General features: G+C 36.2%; 3 protein-coding genes across 5 annotated transcripts; all 3 read left to right on the top strand.

Moving 5' to 3' along the window:
• The first annotated feature begins 2,600 nt into the window (after nucleotides 1-2,600).
• On the top strand, nucleotides 2,601-5,232 carry LOC107767989 (SWI/SNF complex component SNF12 homolog). Of its 2 annotated transcripts, XM_016587092.2 has the most exons (3): nucleotides 2,603-2,750; nucleotides 2,930-4,415; nucleotides 4,720-5,232. In XM_016587092.2, exons 2-3 carry the CDS (start codon nucleotides 2,944-2,946, stop codon nucleotides 4,790-4,792), a joined length of 1,545 nt encoding a protein of 514 aa, XP_016442578.1. In that variant the 5' UTR covers nucleotides 2,603-2,750; nucleotides 2,930-2,943; the 3' UTR covers nucleotides 4,793-5,232. The 2 variants fall into 2 exon arrangements, with proteins under 2 accessions (XP_016442577.1, XP_016442578.1); XM_016587091.2 differs by having other exon boundaries at nucleotides 2,601-4,415.
• Nucleotides 5,233-5,783: 551 nt separating this feature from the next.
• On the top strand, nucleotides 5,784-18,881 carry LOC107767987 (ribonuclease J). 2 transcript variants are annotated; one of them, XM_016587090.2, is made up of 18 exons: nucleotides 5,784-6,184; nucleotides 6,940-7,168; nucleotides 7,511-7,634; nucleotides 8,080-8,136; nucleotides 8,902-9,093; nucleotides 9,186-9,263; nucleotides 10,335-10,517; nucleotides 10,630-10,710; nucleotides 11,688-11,753; nucleotides 11,831-11,923; nucleotides 13,381-13,506; nucleotides 14,230-14,343; nucleotides 15,751-15,846; nucleotides 15,955-16,052; nucleotides 16,132-16,583; nucleotides 17,340-17,425; nucleotides 17,513-17,791; nucleotides 18,217-18,881. In XM_016587090.2, exons 1-18 carry the CDS (start codon nucleotides 6,079-6,081, stop codon nucleotides 18,310-18,312), a joined length of 2,556 nt encoding a protein of 851 aa, XP_016442576.2. In that variant the 5' UTR covers nucleotides 5,784-6,078; the 3' UTR covers nucleotides 18,313-18,881. The 2 variants fall into 2 exon arrangements, with proteins under 2 accessions (XP_016442576.2, XP_075107862.1); XM_075251761.1 differs by lacking the exon at nucleotides 8,080-8,136 and having other exon boundaries at nucleotides 7,511-7,671; nucleotides 8,880-9,093.
• A 2,295-nt stretch (nucleotides 18,882-21,176) lies between these two features.
• LOC107767986 (protein LOWER TEMPERATURE 1-like) lies at nucleotides 21,177-27,152 on the top strand. The gene is made up of 6 exons (XM_075251760.1): nucleotides 21,177-21,380; nucleotides 22,169-22,214; nucleotides 24,343-24,469; nucleotides 24,582-24,658; nucleotides 26,430-26,527; nucleotides 26,791-27,152. Exons 1-6 carry the CDS (start codon nucleotides 21,255-21,257, stop codon nucleotides 26,824-26,826), a joined length of 510 nt encoding a protein of 169 aa, XP_075107861.1. The 5' UTR covers nucleotides 21,177-21,254; the 3' UTR covers nucleotides 26,827-27,152.
• The last annotated feature ends 653 nt before the right edge of the window (nucleotides 27,153-27,805 follow it).

The raw sequence follows: 27,805 nt of genomic DNA, 5'->3' as shown, positions 1-27,805 counted from the left end.
GCTGAGGTGGCAAAGTGAGTGCGTCACACTTCTTTTTGAGAGCGTGGATACAAAATATTGAGATTAGGCTATAATTTTTCTTCCATCTCCTTTATTTGGCTTCTCTGCAGATATCACGCCGCCTCCATAGCCACTGTCTTCATCACCACCTCATTCTCACCTCCACATGTACTTTCACAGCATAAGCACCTCCATCTCCCACCGAACTATCACTATGAAAATCACTTCGAACTCTACCACCTAAAACCATTAGAAACAAAACTTCGCATCATAATGTCAAAATTCCACAGCTTCTTCAAACATGTAAAAATGAACTTTGAACCGTATGAGAGATTTGCACCAATCACTTTTCTTAAAATTTTATAAGCAGTGTAAGCCTTTGTTGTTGGTAAAGCTTCTAGTGATTGATTGAATATAGGGAATGGTGTGTACTTGTTTCATCGCCACATATCTCAGTCAGATGCGAGAGATACCTTGGGACAAAAATTGAGTGACTTATCATGTATTATTGCTCAAAATTGCAATTGCTTTCATTACAGTTAGAATCAAATTTCTGAGGTTTTAATTACTAATCTCAATTTACTGTTTTCAATCATCCAAGAATGAAACATGTGCATCTACATTCTCTTATGTGGATTCAATGTTGATTTCTTTTGACACCAATCTATTCAAGTGTTAAAATTCATTTTCTATATTTGGGCCAAAACGGTCTCTAGTAGCTACATCTATCCGAATGCAGTTTATAGATTTGAAATTTGTCGCAATTATCCGGTGGTATTAGGTGTTAGTATGGTATCTTTCTTATTCATAGATTGCTATTACTATGTGTTGTTTGATAGTTCCCTTTCGTTTCAATTTTTTTAATATCTTGTTGTTGTTATTGTTTGTTATTCACTGCTTTTTTTCATCTTTTCTTTAGCCGAGACTGTATCGGAAACAACCTCGTTGCCCTTCCAGGGTAGGGGTAAGATTTGTGTACACACTATGCTCCCAGACCCTACTGGTAGGAATTCACTAGGTTTGTTACTGTTGTTGTATTCTTCGCAATTACAACTTAGATATCTTTGGAAAGCATGCTAATAATCTCATATCTGATTAATTTCGTTTGGTTGCGGAATAGTACGAATCACAATTAGTTGTGTATAATAAGTCTAAATTCTGACATAATTTGTGTTCCATCTCATGTTTCTTAGCATCCCTAAATATGAGGTGGGGGTTGGAACGGAGGTTTTATTTTCTTTCTTCCTATCATATTGAATATTCTTTGTTGGACTGATTTATTTTGGGGTTCAGTACGAAAAGTATATATATCATAGAGAATTATGATTTGGCTATTTTTATGTTGAATTTCAATTTACTGCAATCTTCATGCTTTATATAGGTTGAGATTAGCTATGATTTGTGAAAGTAATATAGGTTATTTTTTGGAATATGTTATAATATTTTAGGATTACGGTAAAATAAGAAATTTTTTACAGTATGTTTGAAAATATAATTATCTATGTTTGACCTCATGAGTCATAAGTCTGTCAGCCTTCATAATTAATTACATTGATTGATAATCTTATAAGAGATTACATACAACCTGCTATACTAGAATATTTACATTGATGGTAGTGGTGGCAAAATGGATAGAAAAAACAGTTATCCACCAATATTATTCACTAAAAAATTAGTTGGATAATTAGTTTTTTAAAAACGGATCAAATATGGATAAGAATTATATTATCCATTTAGAAAATAGATAATAATGGATAACTAGTGAGTTTAACTCTAACATTTGTAAAGAAGGGGTTCCTCAAGTTTGGGAGATTAGAGATTCTCCTAAAAAATGATCATATTCAAAAACTCATGGATAATGTAGATATTCATGTTATCCGCCAGTAAACTCATATTTTATCCGTATTTAATATGGGTTTGGTCGGATAATTTATTCGTTTTTCCATTACCTGTTTTCGGCCCGTCCATATCCGACTTGACCCCCGTTTGCCACCCTAATCGATAGTATTAAAAAAAATATATTACTACTGTATATAACCTAATTTTAAACATGACTTCCCACTTTGAGCTCATATAATTTCACAATATATATTTCATTTTAAATATGATGATTCTTTCATTATTTAAAAATGAAAACCTTTATGTATACGTAAAAGGAATTATTGGGTTCTGTTGGGCCCCCAAGTCCCAACACACAAGTAAATTTCCGTCAACTCAAATGTTAGTTAATAGAGGAAAAATAGTACGGGCTAGCCAGTTTTCAGACTGGTAATTAAAAATAGCCAGCGTTTGCAAAGTCATTAAAAAATAGATACTATTTTGCTATAACACGGACATGTCCAGCATAATATAATGGAGATTGGTGCACATATGTATGAACTTCTAACATATTATGCTGGACCGGTATATTATACTGGAACTCCAGTATAATATGCTGGAATATTTTCTGGATTTTGAATAGTATTTTCATTCAGATTTATCTTTATATGGAAAGTGATTAAATTTCGATTAATTTTGAAATTGTGGCTATTTCTCAATTACCACTTCTAAATCTGGTTATTTTTGAATTTCTTCCGGTTAATAGATATGGGCCTGCCTGTTTCCAATAGCTTTTTGGAAAAACTAGTCGAGCTGCATTTGGGCCAAGGCATTTGAACGACCACCGGTTACCACTCTCCCTCGGCGGCGAACTTGCTCCTCTCCGTCTCTTTCGCCGGCAACTCACTCTTTTTCCGGTGAAATCTTTTCAGGTTCCTTTCTTCTTTTTTTTGTTAGCTGTAATTGTTCAAAACGATATTTTTTTGGTTAAACTTGAAAAAGGAACCCTAATTTTGCAGACGAGTATAGGATTTCACATTCTGCTTTGTAGCTTTTCTTAATTAGAATTTTCCTATGAATAATAACAACACAGTTAGGAATGTTGGTATAGGAAATTCAGGGCCAATGCAAATACCTCAATCTATGCCCATGAACCATAATCAACCAGCGCCACATCTATTCTCTCAGTCACACGTACAACGTGCGTCACAGTTCCCTGGCCATTTTCAAATGTCCAAACCACAATCTCAACGTTCTCATGCTCAATTCCAAGGCCAAGCTCAGGCCTTTAGCCATTTCATCACTTCAGGGGTTAACACCAATGTTGGTGTCTCATCCCCTGCTACTTCCACACCTAACACAGCTACGACTGGTGGTACTAGAAAAGTGCTCCAGAGACCGACTTCTCGTGCTGGTGGTTCCTCTGGTCATGGCCAAGCAACTGCTTCACCTTTAAAGACTATGGAATTAACCCCTGCTGTGCGTAGAAAAAAGCGTAAAGTTTCTGATAAGTGTATACCAGATAAAGTGGCTGCGAATTTGCCCGAGTCTGTGCTTTACTCTCAGTTGCTTGAACTCGAGGCTCGTGTAGATGCTACTCTTTGTAGAAAGAAGATTGACATGTTGGAATCCCTGAAGGATCCTCCGCATGTCCAAAAGACCCTCAGGATTTATGTATTCAACCCTTTCGCAAATCAGAAACCACCAGCTACTCCCGAGAGCAAAACTGCTGAGCCACCTTCTTGGTCTATTAAGATTTTCGGGAGGATCTTGGGGGATGGGCCGGATCGTCCTGCGTCTAAAATGGAGCATAAATCTGGTGTTTCTTACCCTAAGTTTTCATCTTTCTTCAAGAAAATTACTGTTTACTTGGATCAGAGTCTATATCCTGATAACCATGTAATCTTGTGGGATTGTTCTCGATCACCAGTGCATCATGATGGTTTTGAGATTAAGAGAAAAGGGGATAAGGAGTTTACAGCAATCATCAGATTGGAAATGAATTATATGCCTGAGAAATTTAAACTTTCGCCAGCTTTGCAAGAGGTTCTTGGTATTGAGGTTGAGACTCGAGCAAGAGTTTTAGCTGCTCTCTGGTACTATGTAAAAACTAGGAAGCTACAGATATCCGATGACACCTCCTCATTCACATGTGATCCACCTCTAAGGAAAGTTTTTGGAGAGGAAAAGTTAAAATTTTCCCTGGTTTCTCAAAAGATTAATCCACATCTGACTGCCCCTCAACCTATTCATTTGGAGCACAGGATTAAGCTATCTGGAAGTAGCCCAGCTGGGAACGCTTGTTATGATGTACTGGTTGATGTTCCCTTCACATTGCAGAAGGAAATGTCCACTTTCTTATCTAATTTAGAGAAGAACAAGGAGATCGATGCATGTGATGAAGTTATTTCTACTGCTATAAAGAAAATCCATGAACATCAAAGAAGGCGAGCTTTTTTTCTTGGATTTAGTCAGTCACCTGCCGATTTTATTAATGCATTAGTTGCGTCTCAAGCCAGAGATCTTAAGCTTGTTTCTGGAGATTCTGGCCGTGATGCAGAAATGGAGCGGTGTTCTGAATTCTACAATCAGTCTTGGTAAACTTCTTTCCTAAGTATCCTAATTCATGCTAGTTGTGTATAAACTTCTCTGTGTTCACAATGCTGTATAACCATATTCTTTTTGTTCAATGTTATGGTCACTCTATCTTTCAAAAGGAAAATTAAATGGTTATCATGGTACTTTGTTGCTGTGAACATCTTTGATCTAACTTAGGGAGGATTTTGTAATCAGAATGCAGCGGCACTGAACCTTTCTGATTGATCTGTCAGTGTTAATCTACATTCGGTGTACCTTACAAACTTTTCAGATAATCTAACCTACTTTATGTGCACCATACAGGACTGAAGATGCCGTCATCCGCTACCTGAACCGCAAGCATGCTTCTGGTACTGACCATTCTGCAAGCAAATAGGTCTTGTCAAGCCATTTTTGGACAAAAGGATGTCCTACAGAAACTGGGGGATCTTATAGCAGCATACTAAATAATCTGCTCAAGAGCATTCTTCCGCTGATGGCTAAAGAGTGTTATTCATTAGGGCTTGTATGTGTTAGGGATTTGTCAACTGCATCCTCAGAAAAGGATAACGCCGAACTGCGAGCAAATGGTTACTCTCTGGCCTTGTCATAATAATTTCATCCTCAGGAATGCTTTGATTTTAATGGATGGAGTACAATTCACAGCATTTCAGCTTTTTGTAGTTTGGCCATTCTTGGCTTTTTGGTGTTTTATTAGATGTATCTGAAACAGGAAATTGGTCATAACAAGCTCACTACCAAGACAAGTTTTGTAGGCACGTAAAAGCTTTTTCTTTTGTAACCAGAAGTTCTTTTACCGAACCAAATTGTACTCCAGCTTTATTGTAATTGGTAGAAGGTTAATGGATATTCCAATTTTAATACTACTATTAAGCAGAACGGAAAAAAGAGATGAAAATTCTACTATGCTCCTTTTACTTTCTCTGAAGGTGTATAATTAGTATCTGGGTATTGCAATTCAATCTTTATCTACACACAAAATAGGGATAAGTTTTGTGTATACGTTACCCTCTCCGGACCTCTTCAATCTTTATTGTTGTACTGTAATTCAACAGAATGTGATGTTATTGGTTATTTTGGAGATAAGAACTCGTTGCTTGTTAATGAACAACTTCAGTATTTATAGACTTCGTTCCTATTTCATTTATATGTTCAAACATGGAAATGATCTTCACCTGTTACAAGTTGTACAGAAGAAAACTACTTTACAAAGATTTCTTGTGTTTAATTTACATTTCCTCTAAGAAGGGTCGTGTAACTTAATAAAATTTATAGTGGAACAAAATCTTTAATCCCAAATGTAGTATTTTCCGAATTTAGTCGGACGCTAATGTTAAGAAAACAAAAAAAAGAAGTACCATTATACTATTGCGTAGACACGTGCATTCCATCATCCCTCTAATCTTTTTCCCCAGGAAGCAAATGCGAATACAAGAGGCCAAAACGATAAGAAATATATTTTACGGTCACATTCTATTCTTTGAGTTTCAGCTAACAAAATCCTCTTCTTCCACCTTTATCTCGCCATTTCCCGCTACCCCCTTTAAACCTTTAGCAGTTGCAGAGAAATAAGCTCTCAAATTCCTTCATAGCTTTCTCTGTCAGCTAAGCAGCCATTCATATAGTTACTCTAATAGTTACGGTGTAGTATTATTTGTTCACATGGCCGCTTTCAGCGCTATTTCACTATGTCCGTACAAACTGTGCCATCAATTAAACCCTAGCAAGCGTTACATTTCTTGCTATACTCCTTCCTCTTCTACTGTAGGTACGTGGGCTTTCTTACATTGCCTCCTTCCCTTTTTGGTTTATTTCTGAGTTGAAAAATACTATAGTAAAGTCCTGCGATAAGATTTTTTTTGAGTATTAGAAAGAAATTGGTTCCAATTACTGGTTGCATTTCTTATCATTTAATTTAAAATTATTCGTTTTTGTTGTCAAGACAAATGAGACGACAACAACAACATACCCAGTATTATCCATGCCACGCCATGGGGTCTGGGTAGTTTAGTGTGTAAGCAAACCTTACCACTACCTTGTGAGGATAGAGTTACTGTTTCCAATAGACACTCGGCTCAGGAAAGCATAAGCGCTACATTAATAAAAATATAAACAAGAAGGGACAGACCAAAAAGCCATATAAAAGCAGAATAAAAACAACAAGACAGTAAGTGTATCAACAATGAAGAAAAACAACTGTTAGTCATAAAAACCTACTACCAACAGAAGGCGAAACTGCGTTTCAATACTACTATTATGAACACTCTAGACTACCTACTCTAGTACCTTATTCCTCGACCTCCTTACCTTCCTATCAAGACAAATGAGACAATTTATGTATTTTTCACAGAATATCCTCTAGTCATTTACAGCTATAGTTGGACATATGTTCTCATTACAGTTACAAACATATATTGATGTTGTACCTTTTCTTGCATTACCTGTGAGTACCTTGTGCTCTTACATATGACCAGCATTGATGTTATTTATTCTATTTATGGTTGGAATTTGATGTCCTTTCAGGTGTGCGTGGATCAAAAGGTCCTCGTAGAAGACCTGCAAAAACTGAGGGTGCTGGAAGAAGCATTGACGATTCTGTCCAACGACGGATGGAGCACTTCTATGAAGGGGCTGATGGCCCACCTTTACGTGTTCTTCCTATTGGTGGTCTGGGAGAAATTGGGATGAATTGCATGCTTGTTGGAAATTATGATCGTTATATTCTCATTGATGCTGGAATAATGTTCCCAGGGTAGGTGTTACAAAGTGGTCTTTCATGCAACTTTTTAACAATCTATTTTGATATTGCCGTGTAGAAAATTATGTGGAATCATCCTTTAATGGGTCTTCTTTGATTGCACTTTCTGCTTTAGTCATTAATCTGATGGTGGAGGTCCAGAGGATCCGTCATCATTTCCTACTGAAAGATCCTCTACACTTTTATGTTTAAGTTAATAGTTCCTATGAGGATAAGCCGTTCAAAGAATTTATTTCCTTAAATGGGGCTAGCTGCTTTCGACTTTGAATTTTAGTTACCTTATCCTTATTTCTTTGTCATGGACTGACTTGGGATCTTGTTGGATGTCCAACTCAGCTATGAAGACCTTGGTGTCCAGAAGATTATTCCTGATACAACATTCATAAAGAAATGGAGCCACAAAATTGAAGCTGTTGTTATAACTCATGGACATGAAGACCACATTGGTGCATTGCCATGGGTAAAGTTTCTATTCTAAGCTATTCATTTTTTTATATGTACTGGTGGACTGGATATATTTGCGTAGATGTGTCAGTGGATAATTGGGAATCCAAGTACAAAGCAGATCATTCTCTAATATGAGGGACAATGAACTCACCCGCAAGATCTAAGTTAAAGAGATCATACTTCTAATATTTCTAAGTGACTAGTCTGTGTCATAAAAATTTTCCTGCTACCTAGAGTTCTTGTGCTTCTAAGAAGGCCCTTTCTTTGATAGGTTTAGTAAAAATTTGCATCTTTATTGCCCCATGCCCCTTTATTGATTGTCTCCCCTTTATTGGAATTAGCTTTTGCTGATGCACGGAATATATTTCTGGGCACTCCAGTTCCTCTTGTTTAATATTCAAATATGCTTGCATGCTTTTTGCACAGTTTGTTTTGCATTAACAGTGTTATCCAAACAGGTAATTCCTGCTCTGGATTCTCACACACCAATTTTTGCATCATCGTTCACAATGGAGGTTCGTTACGATCCTATGAGTTCTTTGATTGCTTTTAATTATACAGCATTTCCTGTGTTCACTAGGGATATGTGGTAATTTGAAGCCTAAATCCATAAAACATAAGTCAGCCTTATTCAAGATAAGGAAAGGAGAAGATCTTAAGTCAAAGTTGAAATTCTGTCCTTGAGAACCAAATAGGTGAAATCATACTAAGTCTGTTTATCCTTTAGATCCAGTAATGGAACGTAAGTCTTTCTTCTTGTATCTCCTACCAAGCAAGGATAATCTGAAATTACTTGATTTTCTTCTCTTCAATCATGCACCTTCTGTCTTTTCATTGTTATCTTCATCAAATAGGAAAAAGTGAAACTGCCTTCTCTCATCTATTCTATTCATTATCCTTGATCTCTCTATCTCTTTATCTACCTGTTGCTCTGTTTCTTTCTTTCTTCAGCCTTCCTATCTCCATTTGGAATTCGTTTTTCTCTTTTCTCTTTTCTGCTTTTTCTTTTCTCCTTTCTATTAGTGTGGGTGCCTTGTTCTCTTCATTTTTGCTATTAGGAAACAAGGTCAAGTGGTTACTAAAACTATCAAACTGTCTGCAAGGCTTATTTACTTTTCTTGGAGTATGATCCGATACCCATGTAATACATGATTTGAGACACCAATACCTACTGTTGGATACTTATTTCTTAGAGCATCATGTTCCTTTTGCTTTAAACTTTTCAACAGTGTTACATATCGATATCTGTTGAACTAAGTATCTGTTTTTCTTGCAAGCAGCTGATTAAGAAGCGACTGAAAGAATTTGGGATATTTGTTCCATCTAGGCTTAAGGTATTTAAAACAAGAAGGAAATTTACTGCTGGGCCATTTGAGGTAGAACCTATAACGGTTACTCATTCTATTCCAGATTGTAGTGGGATAGTTCTACGTTGTTCCGATGGTACCATCCTCCATACAGGTGACTGGAAGGTATTGCATTCTGCATCCTTCTTATAAGTTATCTGAAACTATTTAGGTTTATAATCTTTATCTTAGGATTATGAGTATTCTGTATTTGACAGATAGATGAGTCACCACTTGATGGAAAGGTTTTTGACCGAGAGGGCCTTGAGGAACTGTCAAAAGAAGGGGTTACTTTGGTACGGTAGTATCTTATTGTGGAAATTGCTTTTTTCAATTAAACTTACTACTTTTAGAATGACTGTGTTCAATCTATTGAAATAATGTGTAATGTTAAATTACATTTAATATAATGGGGTATTATTGAAAGAGTTAACAGTTGCTAAATATATATATTTATTTTTGTATCATATATTTGAGGGGCTTGAAGAGTGTATGGTCAGCAAGAGTCTATTTACTATTTGCTTCCTCTACTAGTAAACTGTAACTGCTATTCAGTCATATGAAATGTACATGCACGTCTGTATTTTCTCCTTAAATGCTCTCCTATTTAGTCCTTTGTTTTTCCTTTTAATATTCAGCTGTATGTACAACTATCCTGCAATTATGCAGTATTGTTGAGCTTTTCTTAGTTCTCTTATTGAGTGCATACATGCATAGCTATGATGTATATGCTCCCACTGTGCTCTCCTCCCGCCTTCCCACATTGCTCTTTGGGCTCAGTCTCTCCTTCTTTACATGCGGATTTGCCTAAAAGTGTTGAAAAATCCTCTTGAATTAGATTAACACCACAATTTCATCGTTGTTAACTTTTCTGAACTGTGAATAGTATGTCTTTTTGTTTTATATTTTGGTATGTTTATTTTGAACATGTGATGCATATAGTACTCCATGCTATCTTAATTATACTAGCTCTTTTCTCCCCAATTGTAAATCATCTCATTGCTTGCCTCAAATGTAGTGTTACTTTTACCCCTTGTTAGGTTCTTGAGCTGCAATCTTCTCTCTTGGTCTCTCATGCGTCGTTTGTTTATGTTTTTCTTTACTATGTTTGTGTTCGATAAAGTCTCTTGTTCTCAAGTTTGCGTACATGTACATATTTTTGGATATGGTGTTGGGTTTTTTTTTCCCAGGGCCAGAAGCTGATATCCAATTTCTCTCAATCCCATAACCGTATTTGCTTTATGTGCATACACCTCTAGTTATTTTTTTTCATTCTAAAAGTTCCACTACATGCCTGGTAAAACATGGAGGATATGTTGTTGATTGGAGCAACCTAAAAGAAATTATTGATGGGTATTTTGTTTCAGATGATGAGTGATTCGACAAATGTCCTTTCCCCTGGAAGGACACTAAGTGAAACTGTAGTTGCAGATTCGCTCCTGAGGCACATTTCGGCTGCCAAAGGAAGGATTATCACTACCCAGTTTGCATCAAATATTCATCGTCTTGGCAGTGTGAAAGCTGCAGCTGACTTGACTGGCAGAAAGCTGGTATGCAGTCTCTCATCTGTGTTATTCGAATATGTTCCCATGACATTATAGTGTTGTTTAGATTATTTTTTCCTGTTTTCCAGATTCAGATTATAACATGATTGCTTAATAGGTATTTGTCGGCATGTCCTTGAGGACATATCTTGACGCTGCATGGAAAGATGGAAAGGCACCAATAGATCCATCAACTCTGGTAATGGCCTAAATTGTCAAGGTCTCTTTTGACTGGAGGACATACTTTATCTGCTTGCAATGACTTTGATATGCCACGTGACATGCCTAATTGTCCAAAAGACTGTTAAGCGTATCAGTTTCGACTTGCATCTTTTTTCTATACCATAGTCGTAAATGTTAACCATGATATAAAATATAAATGGTGGAGTGCTGTGTAAAATCGCTAAAAGATAAAGCGAGGATTAAATAACTCAGTTTTTATTTGATTGTCTAAGACGAGATATGCGGAATTTATCCCAGTATTTGTTATGCAGCAAAATTGACTTTGTTTCCATCATCACCCCTGAATTATATCTGTTGACATCATATGCATAGGTCACTTTGGTGATCTGAAGGCCTAAGAGATACTTCTAGTCCAGGTTCACCTCCACGATGGTATAGCTTAATAGATTGTATGCGGCTTTGTGATTACACCACAGTTTTAATATACGCCAAAAGTACAAACAAATGGCCATAACATGGAAGTCAATAGAACAACATGACTTTTTAGCCAAGCACCAAAGGCCCCTGAGAGAGAAAAAGAACATGTTGAGGTTGTTTTTTTCTTTTTTCTTCTTTTCCGATCTTCCGGGGCGGGGGTGGGGTGGAGATGGGGATGGGAGATGGAGGTTCAGATTCCTGCATTTCCTTATCATACAACTTCGTTAAATTTTGTCTTCTCTTTGGATCTGCTACTCTGATTGAAGTTGAACAACCTAGATCTAATGTCTTGCCCAATTAGAGTCTGAGGATAGAGGGAGCAAAAACACCTTGAACATTTATGTAGTGAGGAGTATCACTCAGATTTTTTGTATGAAATCATTGTTCAATCTGTGGAGCGCATCTGGTGATATAAGGAAGGGATATTTTCAATATGTAACAGTGCCTATTTTCCTAAATTTTTTCCTTATAAATCTACTTGTCTTAGTCTAATTTCTTCCCACACATCTAATTCAGGTAAAGGTGGAAGATATTGATACTTATGCCCCAAAAGATTTGCTCATTGTGACAACAGGTTCTCAAGTAAGTATTGTTGATGCGTTTGCCAGCTTTGCAGGCTTCAATTAGAAAATATGTAACCTAGTCTGCTGGTGTGTCAGGCAGAACCTCGTGCTGCATTGAATCTTGCGTCATATGGAAGTAGTCATTCACTCAAATTAAACAAAGAAGATATAGTTTTGTATTCAGCCAAGGTAATGTATTGTAGAACTCAAGGCAATGAGAATTTTTCGTTAATGACAAATTCATTCTTAGGAATCCTATTCTCAGCAGATGTATCTGATCAATTAAGATCACACGTGTCTTGGCTTTGGCATATTAGCTTTAATCTTTTTATGCCCTAGTTCTGACTCCAACAAGAGACTATTTGATACATGCATGCCCACCTAAAGAGAAGAATCTTATTCTCACTCTTCTTCTACCAACTTTTTTATTTCCTTGCAGCCCATGTACTAATAGTTGAGGAATTTTAGTCTTGGTGTTTGTAGCAACTCCCTGGTAGCCCTTCTTTGTGCTTTGTCATCACCATTTTATGCTTCCTGTCATTTAATGAAGTTTATATGCTTTTGAAAAATCCCTGCCATATGAAAGGACGTGGTTTTGTTGATTAGTAGCTTCGCAAAGAGCATTTACCGTAAACGAAGTGAACCATAAATTTCCTGCTTAGCGAGCTGAATAGTATCATAAGTCCAATACAACTTAGGATTGGTGGTAGTTGATGCAGTCAATTCTCACTGGTATATGAATTATTGCATGTAGATACACACTAAATTTTCTGCATCCATCTATATGTTGGTTAAAATATTCTGGTAGATAGAATACTGAGATAGATTGCTGCCCACATGGAATTATATAAGGACTTCCAAAGAGGTTTATAAAGGTCTTGGACTACTTAAACCATGCCTTTAAGATCTTGGGTTGGGTGCTTAGACTCTTTTATATAATGTATAAGAGCCAACATTTTATAAGCTCATTCTCATATTCGTAAATCTGGTGCACTTTGGACGCCAAAATCAGATTACACGCGTCTGAGGGTATTGGGATAAATAGTTGTCCACATGAGTTATATTAGGGCTTCCAAAGAGGTTTATAAAGGTTTTGGACTACTCTACCAATGGCCTTGGGGTTTTGGATTGGATGCTCAAAATCTTTCACATAGAGTATTGGAGTTTTCATTAGTCTGAACCCATTGCCTCGTTGTCGGTGAGATCTTTCAAACTCTATGTTATTGCATTTGAAAATGATGTTGTGCTGCTGAGTTTCCTTCCAATACCAAACAAAAATAGAAAAAGTGAAATCAACATACGGAAAAGGAGCAAAATATGGTCCTTTTGGGGGATAAATTTGTGTAAGGAGGATTGAGAGCAGATACTGACTTGATTTGTATCCTTGCACTGTTTCATTTGATGAACAAGTTAGGGTAAACTCTATTTGGTAACTCTGAATATCTTTTTTTCTCTAATTTCTTTTTCCTATTTATATGATGAATGCTTAGGAACATATCTTCTTGATTTTGTTTGTGCTTTCGGGCACTTTTGAAACTATTCAAAAGAAAGATTCCTTGAGGTGTTCTTTAGAAGTCTAAGTTTGCAGATAGATAATTGATAATGTTGTTGTACTGCTTTATTCAGCTGCACAATTTTTCTTATAGGTGATTCCTGGTAATGAGACCCGGGTGATGGATATGTTAAACCGTATATCAGATATTGGATCAACAATAGTGATGGGAAAGAATGAGCTGCTGCATACATCCGGCCATGCTCATCGTGAAGAGCTGGTAAAGTTTTCTTTTAAGTGCACTCTTATATTTTAGGGAGTAAAGCTTCCTTTTTTGGGGGTTAATTCTCTAATCTCAAGCATACTGCATTACACTGACTGTTATGATAATGGTTCTTTCTGTTGATCTCTCGAGGCCCATTTAATCATGACTTTATCTTGAGTTATTCCTTTTGCTGGTAGAAGCTAGTACAAATATACCTGGTAGATCTTAGTTGACTTCCTTTCATTCCCCAACTTAAAGGGCGATCTAGGCGTCATTCTCGCTTCCACTTAATAGAAGCAAAATAAAAACTTAGTTACAAGATCATGTGCGTTTCTTTTCATCATATTGTGACTAGAAAAGGGAAAAGGTCTGAGGGATGGGTAAGTGATGTAAAGGGTGAGTGAACCGCACTGCGGGTACTGTTTCTTAAGTTGACTTATATTTGGAAGTTCTACATTGTTGGTACGTAGATGAAAGATATGTGGAAGAGAAGCGGAGGGGAAGGGGGGTATGATTTACATTTTTATGTATCTTTATGCTTTAGAATAACAAAGGAAGGGGGAAGACATTAGACATCGTATCAAATTTTAAGAATACCAGTTTCTCAGATTATATTCCTGAGCATGAGACAATACTGATTCCTTATATCTATTTGACCAATTTTCTTGTCATTCTCCTTTACGATCTCATGCCCAATGTTCTAAGCTGCAATGTTGAAGTTGGATTTCTTGTTTGAAGGAAGAAGTGCTGAAGATTGTGAAGCCACAACATTTTCTTCCAATCCATGGCGAGCTCTTATTCCTAAAAGAGCATGAATTATTGGGGAAATCAACTGGAATTCGGCACACGGCTGTAAGTAGTTTGGTTTTGTTTCAATGTTTGATTGATAATGCTTATTTCTCCAAGTACCTTCAAATTGTATAGACCTGTAGCCATTGGATTTGAGGTGTGTTATAGGAATATCTTCTTGAGACAATGAGGGGAAAATTTATCCATAATGGTATTCTCGCTATTTTAGGAAATGGTGTCATGATAGAAGCATGTCTTTTGGGGAGTTTGCTCGAGGTGTATGCTCCCCATTGGATTTCTCAAGATTTGCAATTCTCCTGCTTTCTAAAACAATAATGAATCGATGAAAACCAGTTCGCTTCGTTTCTACATGCCCATTATGCTGATACTTGACTCGTTCATTTTCTTTTGTTTAATATTTCTTCTTCAGTTCACCCATAATTATAGACGCTCGATTAAGATTTCTGAATTCCAGCATCCCTTCACAAAACTCCAATATTCAGGTCTTGATGTCTTTTTGGGGCACTTAGCTAACTTGTGAGCTTCTAGAGGTCGATGCCAATCATGGATGATAAACATGTCTTGTATCTTTATTCTAGAGCTCAACCTAAACCTCGAATTTGGTGCATTTGTGTCTTCTATCTTTTCCAGCTGGAGCTGGGCAGTAGGCTTGCAAGGAAAATCCGGATTGAAAGTCCATTCATATAGTGCCCTTCATCTCTGGCTAGAAATGATGTCCGGTCAGAAGTGGATATCTTCACTGGTTTAGGCCCAGAATGTGACAGATTTTCATTTTATGTATTTTCTTATTTTTTTGAGATTCTGTAAACGTCAAACCCAGACCCACCTGCCCAGGAGCCAAACAATGGCTTTTCCCATTTTGCTTCCTTGGTGAACTGAAGCCCTACCTCATGGTTAGGGATTGATGGCCCTTTCCACTAGACTATACCTCCCTTGTCAGAGAACAGATCTTACTAAAGCTAGATATACTGTTTGAGGGAAGTTTGTCTGATGTCCAATTTGTTACAATGGCTTAGAACTTAGCTAACTGTTTCAACAGTTGTAATTAATTCTCTGCTCCATTAACATTTCTGTGACCCTGTGGTCCTAAAGTCTAAAGATTCTAATTAAAGGATTAAACTATTTCGACTGATTTCTCTTTACCGAATTGGATCTAAGCTGACCAAGTGCTGTTTTATCACTCATGTTTCAGTTTCCAGCTTCTCACTATGGGATGCAAAAAGTGTAAACCTATTTATTTTGATGATTTTTAGTTTTTCCTAAAATACATGAATATATAGACTTGAAGAAGGATAAAGGGGAGAAAAGGGCTCCAAGCATCGGGAATTATCTGCAGTGGGGATGATTTTGTCGAATTGCTTGCTTTATAAGCATTGTCGTCAAGCCTTCTCAGTTCATTCTCAATGTTTATTTAAAGTGACCTCTGTTATTGTAACCGTGTGTGAATAGGTTATCAAGAACGGAGAGATGCTTGGAGTCTCCCATTTGAGGAACAGAAAAGTTCTATCCAATGGTTTCATTTCCTTAGGGAAGGAGAATTTGCAGGTGTCTTACTCTCTCATTGTGTACACAAAGATTGCAGTCTTTAATCTTGCTTGCTAGTTTAAGCTGTTATGTGCAGACATGACACTGATCTAGTAATTTTTTTTGCAGTTGATGTATAGTGATGGTGACAAAGCATTTGGTACAGCTGCTGAACTTTGTATTGATGAGAGACAGAAAATTGCTTCTGATGGTATTATAGTGGTCAGGTAAACTTCTAAAGCTTCTGATGCATGACAAACTTGTCCACTTTGTGATACTGAACTTTGTAAGATATCTCTAATGCAGTATGGAAATATTACGTCCTCAATCCACGGATGGTGCGACAGAGAAAGCTTTGAAAGGAAAAATAAGAATCACCACACGCTGCTTGTGGCTTGACAAAGGGAAACTTCTGGATGCGCTTCATAAAGCTGCACATGCTGCACTGTCAAGCTGTCCACTGAGTTGCCCGTTGCCGCACATGGAAAGAACTGTGTCTGAAGTTCTAAGGAAAATGGTCCGGAAGTACAGTAGTAAAAGACCTGAGGTTATTGCCATTGCCTTCGAAAATCCTGCAGGAGTCATGGCTGATGAAATCAATGGAAAACTTGCTGGAAAATCACATGTTGGTTTTGGAATTTCAGCACTGAGGAATGTAATGGATGAAGATCAGAAAGGAAAACGGGCAAGTGAGGCACATGCAGAAGAAGGCCATGGCCCTGGCTATCCAATTGATGATGCAGCCGAGCAAGTGGAAGGTTTTGTTCCTCTAATGTTTCTTTACAATGAAAGAATTTTTCTCAGTAATTCTTTCCAATGCATTCCGTGGTTTTCTAATCTAATAAGATGCTATTCATAGTAATCATCTTCGGTGTTGGTATGCTTGTGATCCTCTTAATGTAATTGCTTTGACATTCACAAAATGGACCAATAACCTAGGTGGTAGGGCAGTGGGGCTGGCTATTCATGTGGGTATATAGTAATTTTGAGTAGAACTAGAACATCACTTAAGCTGTGTGTGTGTGTGTGTGAAGGTCACACATATACTGCAATTACGGGTTATCAACTAACTATAGTTTGTTGTGTTAGCATTTGTCATGTGCATAACAAGTACTGAAAGGGGTTGCTCCAATATTTAGAAGCACTGTAGTGGGTGAAACGGAAGAGATATTTGGTGCTACCACTCTCACACTGTTATACTACTTTGACCTTTTTGGTCTGCAAAAATTTTCCCCAGAACCTGATTGCTTGATTTCTGCTCTCCACAATGGAATTCTTACATGTTCTCAATGTCTAAAGTGCACTGTGCAGTTGCTGGCTTGCAGTATGTTGTGCATCATGAAAGTAGTGTCTTTTATTTTCTTTTCTGGAGAAGATAATTTCATTAGTGGGTGGATAGATATTACATCGGAAATTGCTTGTTGGTTTTCGTCTTCTGACATGACTAAATCTTATGCATCCAATGCATGCTTTAAATTTGCTGTCGTTTCTTCCTTAACTTTTACGTCACACAGGTGATGATATGGATATTGAGAGACTTACACACGACAGAGCAACTACTTCAAGTTCAATCTCGGGGGATGGATATTTTACCACCAAGGTATTATTAGATGATTCTTTGAATCCATTTGTATCATCATCACTACTTGCTCAGTTACAAGAAGTTAGTCTTGGTGCTTTGACACAGGAGGAATCAGAATCGTCCAGAGAAGAGAGCATTCAAATTGATTCTGGCTTTCCGGAATCTATGATGAAATCTTCCAAGCCTTTGAAGAGGAACAGATGGAAACATGATGAGATGAAGAAGTTGATAAAATTGCGTGGGGAACTCCACAGCAGGTTCCAAGTTGTTCGAGGACGAATGGCACTATGGGAAGAGATATCTTCAAATTTACTATCTACTGGAGTCAATCGAAGTCCTGCGCAGTGTAAATCTCTCTGGGCTTCTCTAGTTCAAAAGTATGAGGTGAGTGTTTCTTTTTTGTTTCCTCCTTGAGCGCGTGTACATTTACTTGGCAGTGCTGGTTAGTATGCTCAAACTTTATTGGGAGAAACAATATATCACAATAAAACGATAAAACCATGCATTTTAAATGACTATCCTTTTCAGAACAATTTTTTCCTGAAGGATGTCACATTATTTATTTTTCTGCGGACATAGAAGTGAAAAAAGGGATAGGTACCCTTTTGTTATGGTGTGTTGTGACCTCTTAGGACAAAAAGGAGAGAAATCGACACAAAATAGACGCACATGAAATATTTGTATATTTCCTTTTAGTTGAAGATTCGCTTTTCATTGAAATTCTTGTGCCAACATTTTCTGTTTGGAAGTTCTTCCTCAGCCAAGTGATAAGATGCTACTTTTAACAGCTTTTTGCTATCCTGTAACAGGAAAGCAAGAGTGATAAGAAAAGCCAGGAAAAATGGCCTTACTTTGAGGAGATGAATGAGATCTTGTCTGATTTGGAGGCGACGGCCCAGAAATGATTGCATATGTGTGATTGAGGCTAGTGTTTGTGGAGGTAATTCTTCATTGGTGGGATGTGAAATTGTGGTCAGTTAGATTTATCCAAAAAGACCGATGCACCCTTAAAAATGCAGACTCAAGACTTCATCATTTGTACTGGCACCTCTTGTTTAGCTGTTGCGCAAGCTCTCCAAATGAAGCCAGAGGCGGAGGAGGGATTGACCTATTAGGTGTCCTTATAAGCTGGTGAAAGGCTGGTAAATTTTGCAATATTTTTAGTGATTTTGGGGGTTAGGAGTGTTGAGAAAGCACTTACCTAAGTTTCAATTTTTTCAAAATAGGAGGATAGACAAAAATCTTACCTAATATTTTCCGAGTGGATAAGTTGAAAGTGGCTCAAAAGTTGTCGAGATTTTGATGATAAGAGTTAGCTTACGTTTGATTCGGGGTACTTGTACGCTACTAGGCACTATTGATCACGTATTGCATGTTGTACTATACCATTGAAAGCCTTGAAGAGCGAAGATGAGATGTAGAATCTGCTTTATCAAGGATAGAAGGCGATAATTTATAGAAAAATTCTTCCAAATTAATTAATTCTTGGTATAGTAACATATTATCGTACTCCTAAGGTTTAATTGCATCAGACAGTTGAGTTTTTCTAAGTTGTTTTGGGCGAAATCATAGCTCCATCAATCATAATTCATATTTCCTAAATTATGCAAATTATTGTAGTCTCTTTGTGTAATAAGAAACTTTTTATAATTAAAATTTTATTAATTATTCAAGGGAAGGCCTATATCTTGGTTTTATTATCGCCTAGTTAACATTGAGTGAATTATATCATGCTAGTAACTAGAAGATAAAGTGTTTATTGTCCAGATGTCCACACTGAGGCAAAATGAAGTTCGTGATATTAGTTTGAACTCCTTACGAGGGAAAGTTTACCATGTGCATATGTTTAAAAGAAAAACAAGTACACTAAAATAGAATATATATTTAAGCATTTGTGGAGCTACAAATTTATACAAGAAAATTCAAAAAAAAATTAAAAAATATTGAAGCGTCACAACTAGAATTTTAAACTATGATCTAAAACGACTTTTAACTACTTTTACCACTATGCTAGAATCCTTATGACCGGTGAAAGAGATTCAATTGAACCCTATTGCCTCCCTTTAGCTCCGCCCCTATATTTAAGAGTTAAGTTATTTGAATTATTGATGTTATTTAAATGATTATAGCAGATTATTACTTTATTTTTTGGGTTAAATCTTAAACTATTTGGGATTCTACGCTCTATCTTAATTATGTTAAAACTATTTACATCATGTAGCTGCAAAAGTGTGTGTATATATATATTCGACTATTATTTTCAAAGCGGCTATACAATATCATTCTTTCAAGATAAAAAGAAAATACTGCTTGATAATAAATAGTAACTAGACAAAAAGAAAAAAGAAAGAAAGAAATAATAACTGTTTATTTTAGTTAAAGATATATGCTATGATGTTATAAGAGTAAATACTGTAAATTATCTCCTATGGTCATTTACAATTTAAATAGAAGAATATGATTAGAAGGGAAATGTTAGTGAATTACATAATTATTAATTCAGGATTAGAGCAAATATTTTTTCTTTCCTATACAATATTTGAAACTTATTTATCAAAATTGTTCAAGTTTTGTATATTCCCGTCCTAAATAAGTTTTTCTTACAATTTATATACAATCCATTATTAGTGCCTTAAATTAGGCGATTCTTTGCTTGAAAAATGACATAAATGAAGGGAGCGGAATTCAAATTGTCCTTTCATCTAAATAAGACTCCTTCCAATTGTGTGTTACTTATTTTAAGACATAATTAGCGCAACTCTTATCTCTTTGTCATAATTACCTATTTTAAGAAAAGAATAATGTATGGTACAACTACATAAAATTTAAAACAAATTTCATATAAATTTAATACAAAATTTGATATATCTACAACAACATACATACTAAAAACAAATTTCATATAACTAATTATACAATATACAATTTACTTACAACTTTCATACATCATTTTTACTCAGTTAAATACAACTACAACATCATACAATTTAAATACAATTTTCCTACGAATTTTATACAATAGATCTTTTGTATATATTTTGTATGTGGTGTGTTTTTTTTCGAATTTCAATATGAAAATCCAGCCAAATCAAATCTAATCTTCACCAAATACCCTCAAAAACGAGATATAAACTCCATAGAATATTTTCAATCATTTGCAATAACACCCAATTCAAAGAAAACATATTTTTTTGAAAATTCGAATTCGAATTCAAAGCTTCGAAGCCTTTTAATGGCTATCAATGGTGGAGAGTCAAACCCCTTCAAAATTTATTGATTGACAATTTCAATTCAAACAATCCAGCCAAATAATCAATGTATATCTACTGCTAGCCTGCCATTGTAATACCAACAAGAAAAGGGGAAGTCTAGAAAAGCTCCAAAACTCCAGCCATGGTAAAATTCAAATCGATAAAATGTTAATCCCTTTCTTTGCCATTGTTAGAGAAAATTATGAGCTTTAGAAGAAAAAATCTTGTAGAATCGGTGTAGAAAGAGGGTTGATTTCAAAGAGAGAAAGACTAGAGTTTGTCTAGGTAAGTAAAGAATTGTGAGGATTTTTCAGAATTTATTAAATTAATAGGATATAATCAAGGAATACTCATTTAAAACTAATTTGTATATAATTAACAAGTTCTATATGACAATGTAATTAAGTTAAAATTTAATTAGGGAGGGTAAATAAGTTTCGTATAAATTGTAATAATAAGTTGGTAAAAATGGCTTTTATTTACCGCCCCAAGAAACACACTATTAAGGGGGGAAAACGAATTTCCTGCCCTTTGAAGAGTCTCCTTTTATTTCTAACTTCAAAATAAATTCGCAGTGTAATTTGGCAGCGGCAGCAATGGAGGATTGCACATCATCCCTTCCTCCGAACAAAGCAACAACTTCTGGTGCCGCAAAATACCTAGCCGACCTCCCTTCTCGCGGCCTCTTTTCCTCCACCACTACTGTCGTCTCCTCTACTCCGGTAACATTTCCCCCCTTCCAAAACCCTAATTTTTTCACCCTTGCCCTATTCCCTTTTCTTTACTGATGCTTTATATGTGTAATTAATACAGGTTAAACATGATGTTTCACTGTACAGTTTAATTGAGTAGATATAACTGTTCCTTTTTATGTTTTGAGTAGATTTAACTGTTACTAGTATATATTTATCCCAAACTTATTTTCTTTTCTTCTTTGGTGGGATAAATTTTGGAGTAGAAATAGAAAAAAAACAGCAGAAGAAATTAGGTCTTATATTGGATGTAGAGTTCAGGGAGATACAAACACGAGTACACACAGTAGTATGTTTTACTGAATAAAGTTTCATTTAGTAGAGAAAAAAACTGTTCTAGCCATGCTTGCCTTTTGCTCGATACTATTAAATCCCAGCCCAGACAGTGATAAGGTTTTACATCCAAAAAGAAATGGCTATCAGGGTGATGCTTAAAACTGCGTGAATCGGTGTAGGATCACAAAAGGTTTTCTAAAGATTAATAAATAGGTGGCACCTCGTATCTGAGATCAACTACCTCCTTGCACCGTTTAGAGTAACAGTCAACCTTGTCTTTCCTTATTATGTTTGTCTTCTCTGTAAGATTATATTGTCTATATGGGCTTAGCCTCTTACGTGTTTACTATCATCTTTTCTGCCCACCAGCGTAAGCTGTAAAAGAATTTGGTTATTCAAGGTGAATTGATTCTATTGGAAAATGTTTAGTAATGTTTCTTTCTTTTTCTTTTGATCTCCACTTATTTTGAAACTTTATGCAGGGTGGAATGCGGGTATATGTCTGTGATCATGAAACATCGCCTCCGGGTCTGTTTCTATATAATTATGCCTTTTAAATTGCTTAAGGAGCTGCAATTCTATATAAGCGAATTAGCTGAGCAATCTCTTTTTGCGGTGAAAATTGAATTAGCCTCTAATTCTCCTTTTTTTTTTGTCTTTTGAATGGTTTTACCTAAGGCTGTCCAACGGGACGGGACGGTCTCGTCCCGCGTCCCGTCCCGTCCCACTTAATTCTAAACGGGATGGGCCCATGTTAAACGGGACACGGGATGGGACGGGATGACCATTTCGTCCCGTTTGTCCCGTTCCGTCCCGTTTCGTCCCGTCCCGTCCTGTCCCGTTCTGTCTGTCCCGTGTCCTATTTATTTTTTGTGCATTATATACAAGAAAGTTATAATCTTGCTTTTCAAGGTTTTCCTAAGACCACGGTTAGAAATGATGTTTTTAAATTTCAAACCGAATATCTTCAGTATATTCGTTGTGTATTGTTTCACTTAGATTGTAAAGTGTCTATCTCACATCTGATATAGGTCGTAGTCCTAATGGTTATGATTATTTAACTGTTACATGTCATTGGGTTGATCATCACTGGAACATGCAAAAACGTATTATTGGTTATAAATTTGTTGATTCAAAACACACTGGAGCATATATTGCAACTACTGTTCTACAAATTGTTGATTTTTATGGACTCATTGATAAAGTTTTAACTATCACTTTAGATAATGTTTCTGCTAAGTGCTAACACGACTGCAACAACTAGCTTAATGAAATGATTGCAAAATTAATCCAACTTATGCACCAGCCATTAATGAAATGATTGCAAAATTTAAAAAGTATTTTTTCCCTATTCCTCAAGTTTATTTAATTTCTACTATACTTAACCCATCTTTAAAATTAAGAGGTGCAAATGGACTTGTTCATAAAATTTATGAGAATTTAGCAATTCAAGAAAATGAACAACCATCTCTCGAAGACTGCCAAGCTAACATATATTCTTATGTTAGATCAATGTTTGATAAATATAAATCTATGGAAACAACATATGGTGAAACTAGGGAAGTAGAAGAATACAATGAGATACTTAGCACTGGGAGCTATGACGGCATGGAACTCATGGAACATCAATCAACATTGCTAATTCCAGAACAATGTCCGAGAGAAATTATAGATAAGTTACAACGAAGTTATATAGGAGCTTACAAATATTAGTATGATAATTTGTAATTGGCTACTAAGAGGCCTAGTTCAAACAGAACCCTTCCTAGAAGGTGGCTGCGTAGATTAGGTGCTCTTCAAAAGAATTATATTTGTATGTGAGATTTGTAAGTTCTATTAATAAAATAGAAGGCTCTAAGCGTTGAATTTTTTTTATGAATTGTCTTACACTCTTACTTAGTTACTTAATGGCTTAAAATTATATTAAATAAATTATAACTCTATTATAAATTTATAATTACTAGAATATTTCATTACAAGTCATTTGTTTTAATATTTTATAATTCTTTACTTAGTTTCTTAATTTCTGTTTAATTTTTAAGTTTATTAAATAAGTCAAAAAACTAGATGTTGCAAACTTTAAAAACTTAGTCATTATCAAATGAATAGCGGTTTCCAAACTCAATGCTTAAATAATTTTTTTTTTAAAACGGCACTTAAGGCCCGCGAACCCGTTCCGTCCCGTACCGTTTGTTAGCGGGACGGGATGGGCCTACCGTCCGTCCTGTCTCGTCCCGTTTGTTAGCGGGATGGGATGGGCCTACCGTTTCGTCCCGTTTGTCCCGTTTCGTCCCGTCCCGTCCCGCCTCCGTCCCGGCTAAATGCCGTCTCGTCCCGTCCCGTCCCGTTGGACAACCATAGTTTTACCTGCATATGGTTGTTTTATTGCTTAGTGTTTGGCTTCTTGGACTTTGCATATGCAATTTTATTATAAGTCATTGTAAAGCACTGATATCCTCTCATTGTGTCTCATCTAGTACATGCTTGGTTTTGAGTCTTGATGATTCAAGCAATTTGAATGTCTTTCTCTTTTTTTTTTCTCCTCTTAGGATTTTAAATTCTATGCTTTTCCTCATTTACCATTTTCTTCAAGGTAGATTGCTGTCTTCATCAATCTGGATTGCTAATTACGTTTCACAAAATGTTGTATATGCAGAGGAGCAGCTTATTAAGACAAACCAACAAAACATATTGATTAGATCTCTCATGCTTAAGAATCAGAGGGGTGATTATAGTTCAAAAGATGGCAAGGGGATTTCCTCAAATGACAATGGTAGAAAAAGGTAATTGTCCATGTTTTCTTTGTTCAGTATTGTTGCTATCCTATACCAGCTAGTGTACCTCTGTCCAGTTAACTTATTGGTGTTGTATCTTCTGCCACCACCCAACTTTCAGGGCTGCTGAAAAAGCATTGGATAGTAGGGCATCAAGCAAGAAGGCTACTACCAGTAACCAAGTTGCCTCTTGCCAAGGTGAGCCCATTATTAATCATCATTTAGGGTCTTTGTAGGTGGTACAATCAAAAATATTGTTAAACGAAGTGGTCTTTCATAAAAAATATACTTGAATTATTGTGGTTCATGCATTCTATTGCTAAATTGAAAAAGAATAAAGCAGGTGAGTATCCCTTAGCTCTTTATTACTTCATCTGTTTAAATTGTCAAATTTGACTCCTAAATTCTAACTGAAAACTTTCATCGCATTGTTTGAGTATTAGCTGTAATACTTTTGGGTCCACAAAAGGAGAACATTAGTATTATATGCAAACGTACCCTTCCATTTTATGAGATACCATTTGACTGGGCACAGAGGAATTTAAGATGTACTTACACCCAAGGATGCGACCTAGGGGTCAATGAAGTGAGTCGAGAACCATGAGGTCTCAGGTACAAAGAGGAGGTAAAAACGCTAGGTGATTTCTTTTCATTTGTTCAAGCCTTGGTGAACAGAATTACCCGATGCATGTGCTGGTGGGAGGTAGCAGGTACCCCGTGAAATTTGTCGAGGTGCGCACAAGCTGGCCCGGACACCACGATTAAAAAAAAGATGTTACTTGATTAGTATACATTAGTAGGAGCAGTAGAAGGATATATTACATATATATTGAAAATTTATCTTGGTTGGAGAGCATCCCATTTTAATTTGAATTCTAAAAGTTCGTAGGAACTATAATAACTTTTTTAGCAGAATTTTGGAATATTTTAGGACATCATAAAATGGAATATCTCATATGGATTGCGATAGAAGCCGTAGTATCTAAATTACTAATGAGTTAATCGTAGTGTTTTTCATTCTAACAGCCTCCGTTGACCTTAAAGGTCAATCTTGATATTCTTAGGCAAGGCAATGAATTAAATTTTAACTTAAAATATTTATTGCAGAACACAAAGAGGGAATTCTAGGCTGGTAATGGAAGAAAAAAAAGGGGCATGAGGGGGCTAGTATATTTTACAAAGTTAATCACGGAACACAAAAGGAGAAGGTTACTCTTGCAATGAAAGAGAAAATGGGCAGGGGGCTAGTGTAATTTTAAGAACTGGGAGGTCCTCTTGAATTATGATAAATATAAATAGAGAGGAGATTCGACTTAACTATGCATTGATGACATAACGAGAAAAAGTGTATTTATCATCCATAAAGAAACTAATAATCATGTCAGTATTAGGACTGCTTATGAGATCATAACATTTACGACCAATTCTTTTTCGGATGAAAAGGTAAAGATTGTACACCAAACATATTATACCAATAATAGGCCGTGTGAATTACTGCCAAGCATCAAGTACATATATTCTGTATATATCTAATTGGACTAGATGGTGAATACAAGCTGCTGTTTCAGAAAATGTGTCTTCGGGACATTGAATGACATGGAAAAAAGGTGATTAACATGCCTTAGCTCGAACTTCTGTAAATGTCCCTTTCGGGACATTGAGTGCCATATCCCCGAAACCTCTGTTAACGTGGAAACCACTTACAATGAGGTCTATCAATTTCCCTTATAAAAAAGTGAGGTCTATTGATTTGACTCCAAAGGTCCAAGAAATAGTATGTTCTCACGTAGACACCGTCATGTTTTTTCATGTCAGATGTACACTGGTAGAACTTCATTGTTAAAATTCCTACTGTCTTTGTGCAAATCTACTTGTTTGAAGTCTTTGTTGAAACTACTTATTGCAGAATAAATTCATGGGCATTATCATCTATAGTTAATGATGTATTAAACTGTCTTAACTCCTGCAGAAACTTCAAAAGCTCGTACACCTGGCATACAAAATATGACTGTTGAGAGGCTACGGATTCTGTTAAAGGAGAAAGGTCTTTCACTGAGAGGAAGGAAGGTAAGTATTTGCCTATCCTTTTATCTTAGATAGGTTTTGAAATGTTCTACCTTTCCTCCTTAAGGAGCTTGTTGGTAAATCTAATTCACTATACACTTTTTAAGTTCTACTTTTATGATGTGTTTTTCCCAACTTGTTTGGGATTGAGGCGTCGTCGTTGTTGTTGTACTTGTATAATGTGTTTTGTTGAATATTTGGCCTATTCTGTAGCATGACATGTCATTCTATTTCAATAAACTCTCACTATGCAATTCTGTCGGCAGGATGAACTAATTGCACGGTTAAAGGGGGACACATGACTAAGCATATTCCAAGAGTTTGAGGCAGCTAATTCTAAATTCCATTTTGTACACCATGCAGCTGTGTGAAGTAGGCCCTCACATATGTATTATTTGTGTACTTTACAACTAATTAAGAGTCAACTTTTGGCCTTACAACTCTTTGTGTGCATTCGTGCGTTTCTGTGTTCTTGTTGTATGACATAGCTTTTTGTTAAAATGTGAGGGTGCACTAGATGTATGCGTTAATAGCTACATCACGCATCTGATCTGTGAAAAAGTGCATGTCAACGACTTCCAAAATTTGCTACCCTTTGCAAATTCAGTATGAAACTGGTCTTTCAGAATCTACTCTCGTTAGTTTATGGATCTACTCTTCAGCATCCACTAACAATTTTTGAATCTCTCATGCTACCTCTTCATTATTTTCAGCTGCTGATGATATTTCCGTAGTATTCAACTGTGCTTCTTCGCTCTGCTGCGTATGACATCTTTGTTTTGGTGGTGCACTTTAAATCCTGATGGCTCAAGCATGAACTGTACCTGAAATCAGTTAGACTTGTGTCACCCGAATGAATTACCTCTTTGATGAGTTGGTCAAATAATAATGAATTACTCCATTGTTCTTCATAGAAGTAACTAAAAATCTGGAAAAAATGACCAAATTATATTTGTATCTTCAAAAAGAAGCGCACGAGGTTGAAGGTATTTATATTAGGTGCGCTTCTAGTGGTCTCTTCTAAAAATCACTAGTCTAGGTGAGCTAACTTGATACATGGGCTAGTGAGTACCAAGTACTCATTGAAAACTGACTTGCACATCACCATTATCTAAAAAATGCCCTAAATAGTTGGATATAATTATATGTCATATTGTTGAATCCAGATATGGTATTGGTGCATGTTATTTGCAGATGATATTGTATTGGTTGATGAGACGCGCGACGATGAGAATGCGCAATTAGAGGTATGGAGGCAGACCTTGGAATCTAAAGGTTTCA

This window comes from Nicotiana tabacum, chromosome 4 (assembly GCF_000715075.1).
Source record: "Nicotiana tabacum cultivar K326 chromosome 4, ASM71507v2, whole genome shotgun sequence".
Taxonomy (NCBI): Eukaryota; Viridiplantae; Streptophyta; class Magnoliopsida; order Solanales; family Solanaceae; genus Nicotiana; species Nicotiana tabacum.
The sequence above is the reverse complement of the archived record's forward strand: the minus strand, read 5'-3'. Positions and strand labels throughout refer to the sequence as shown.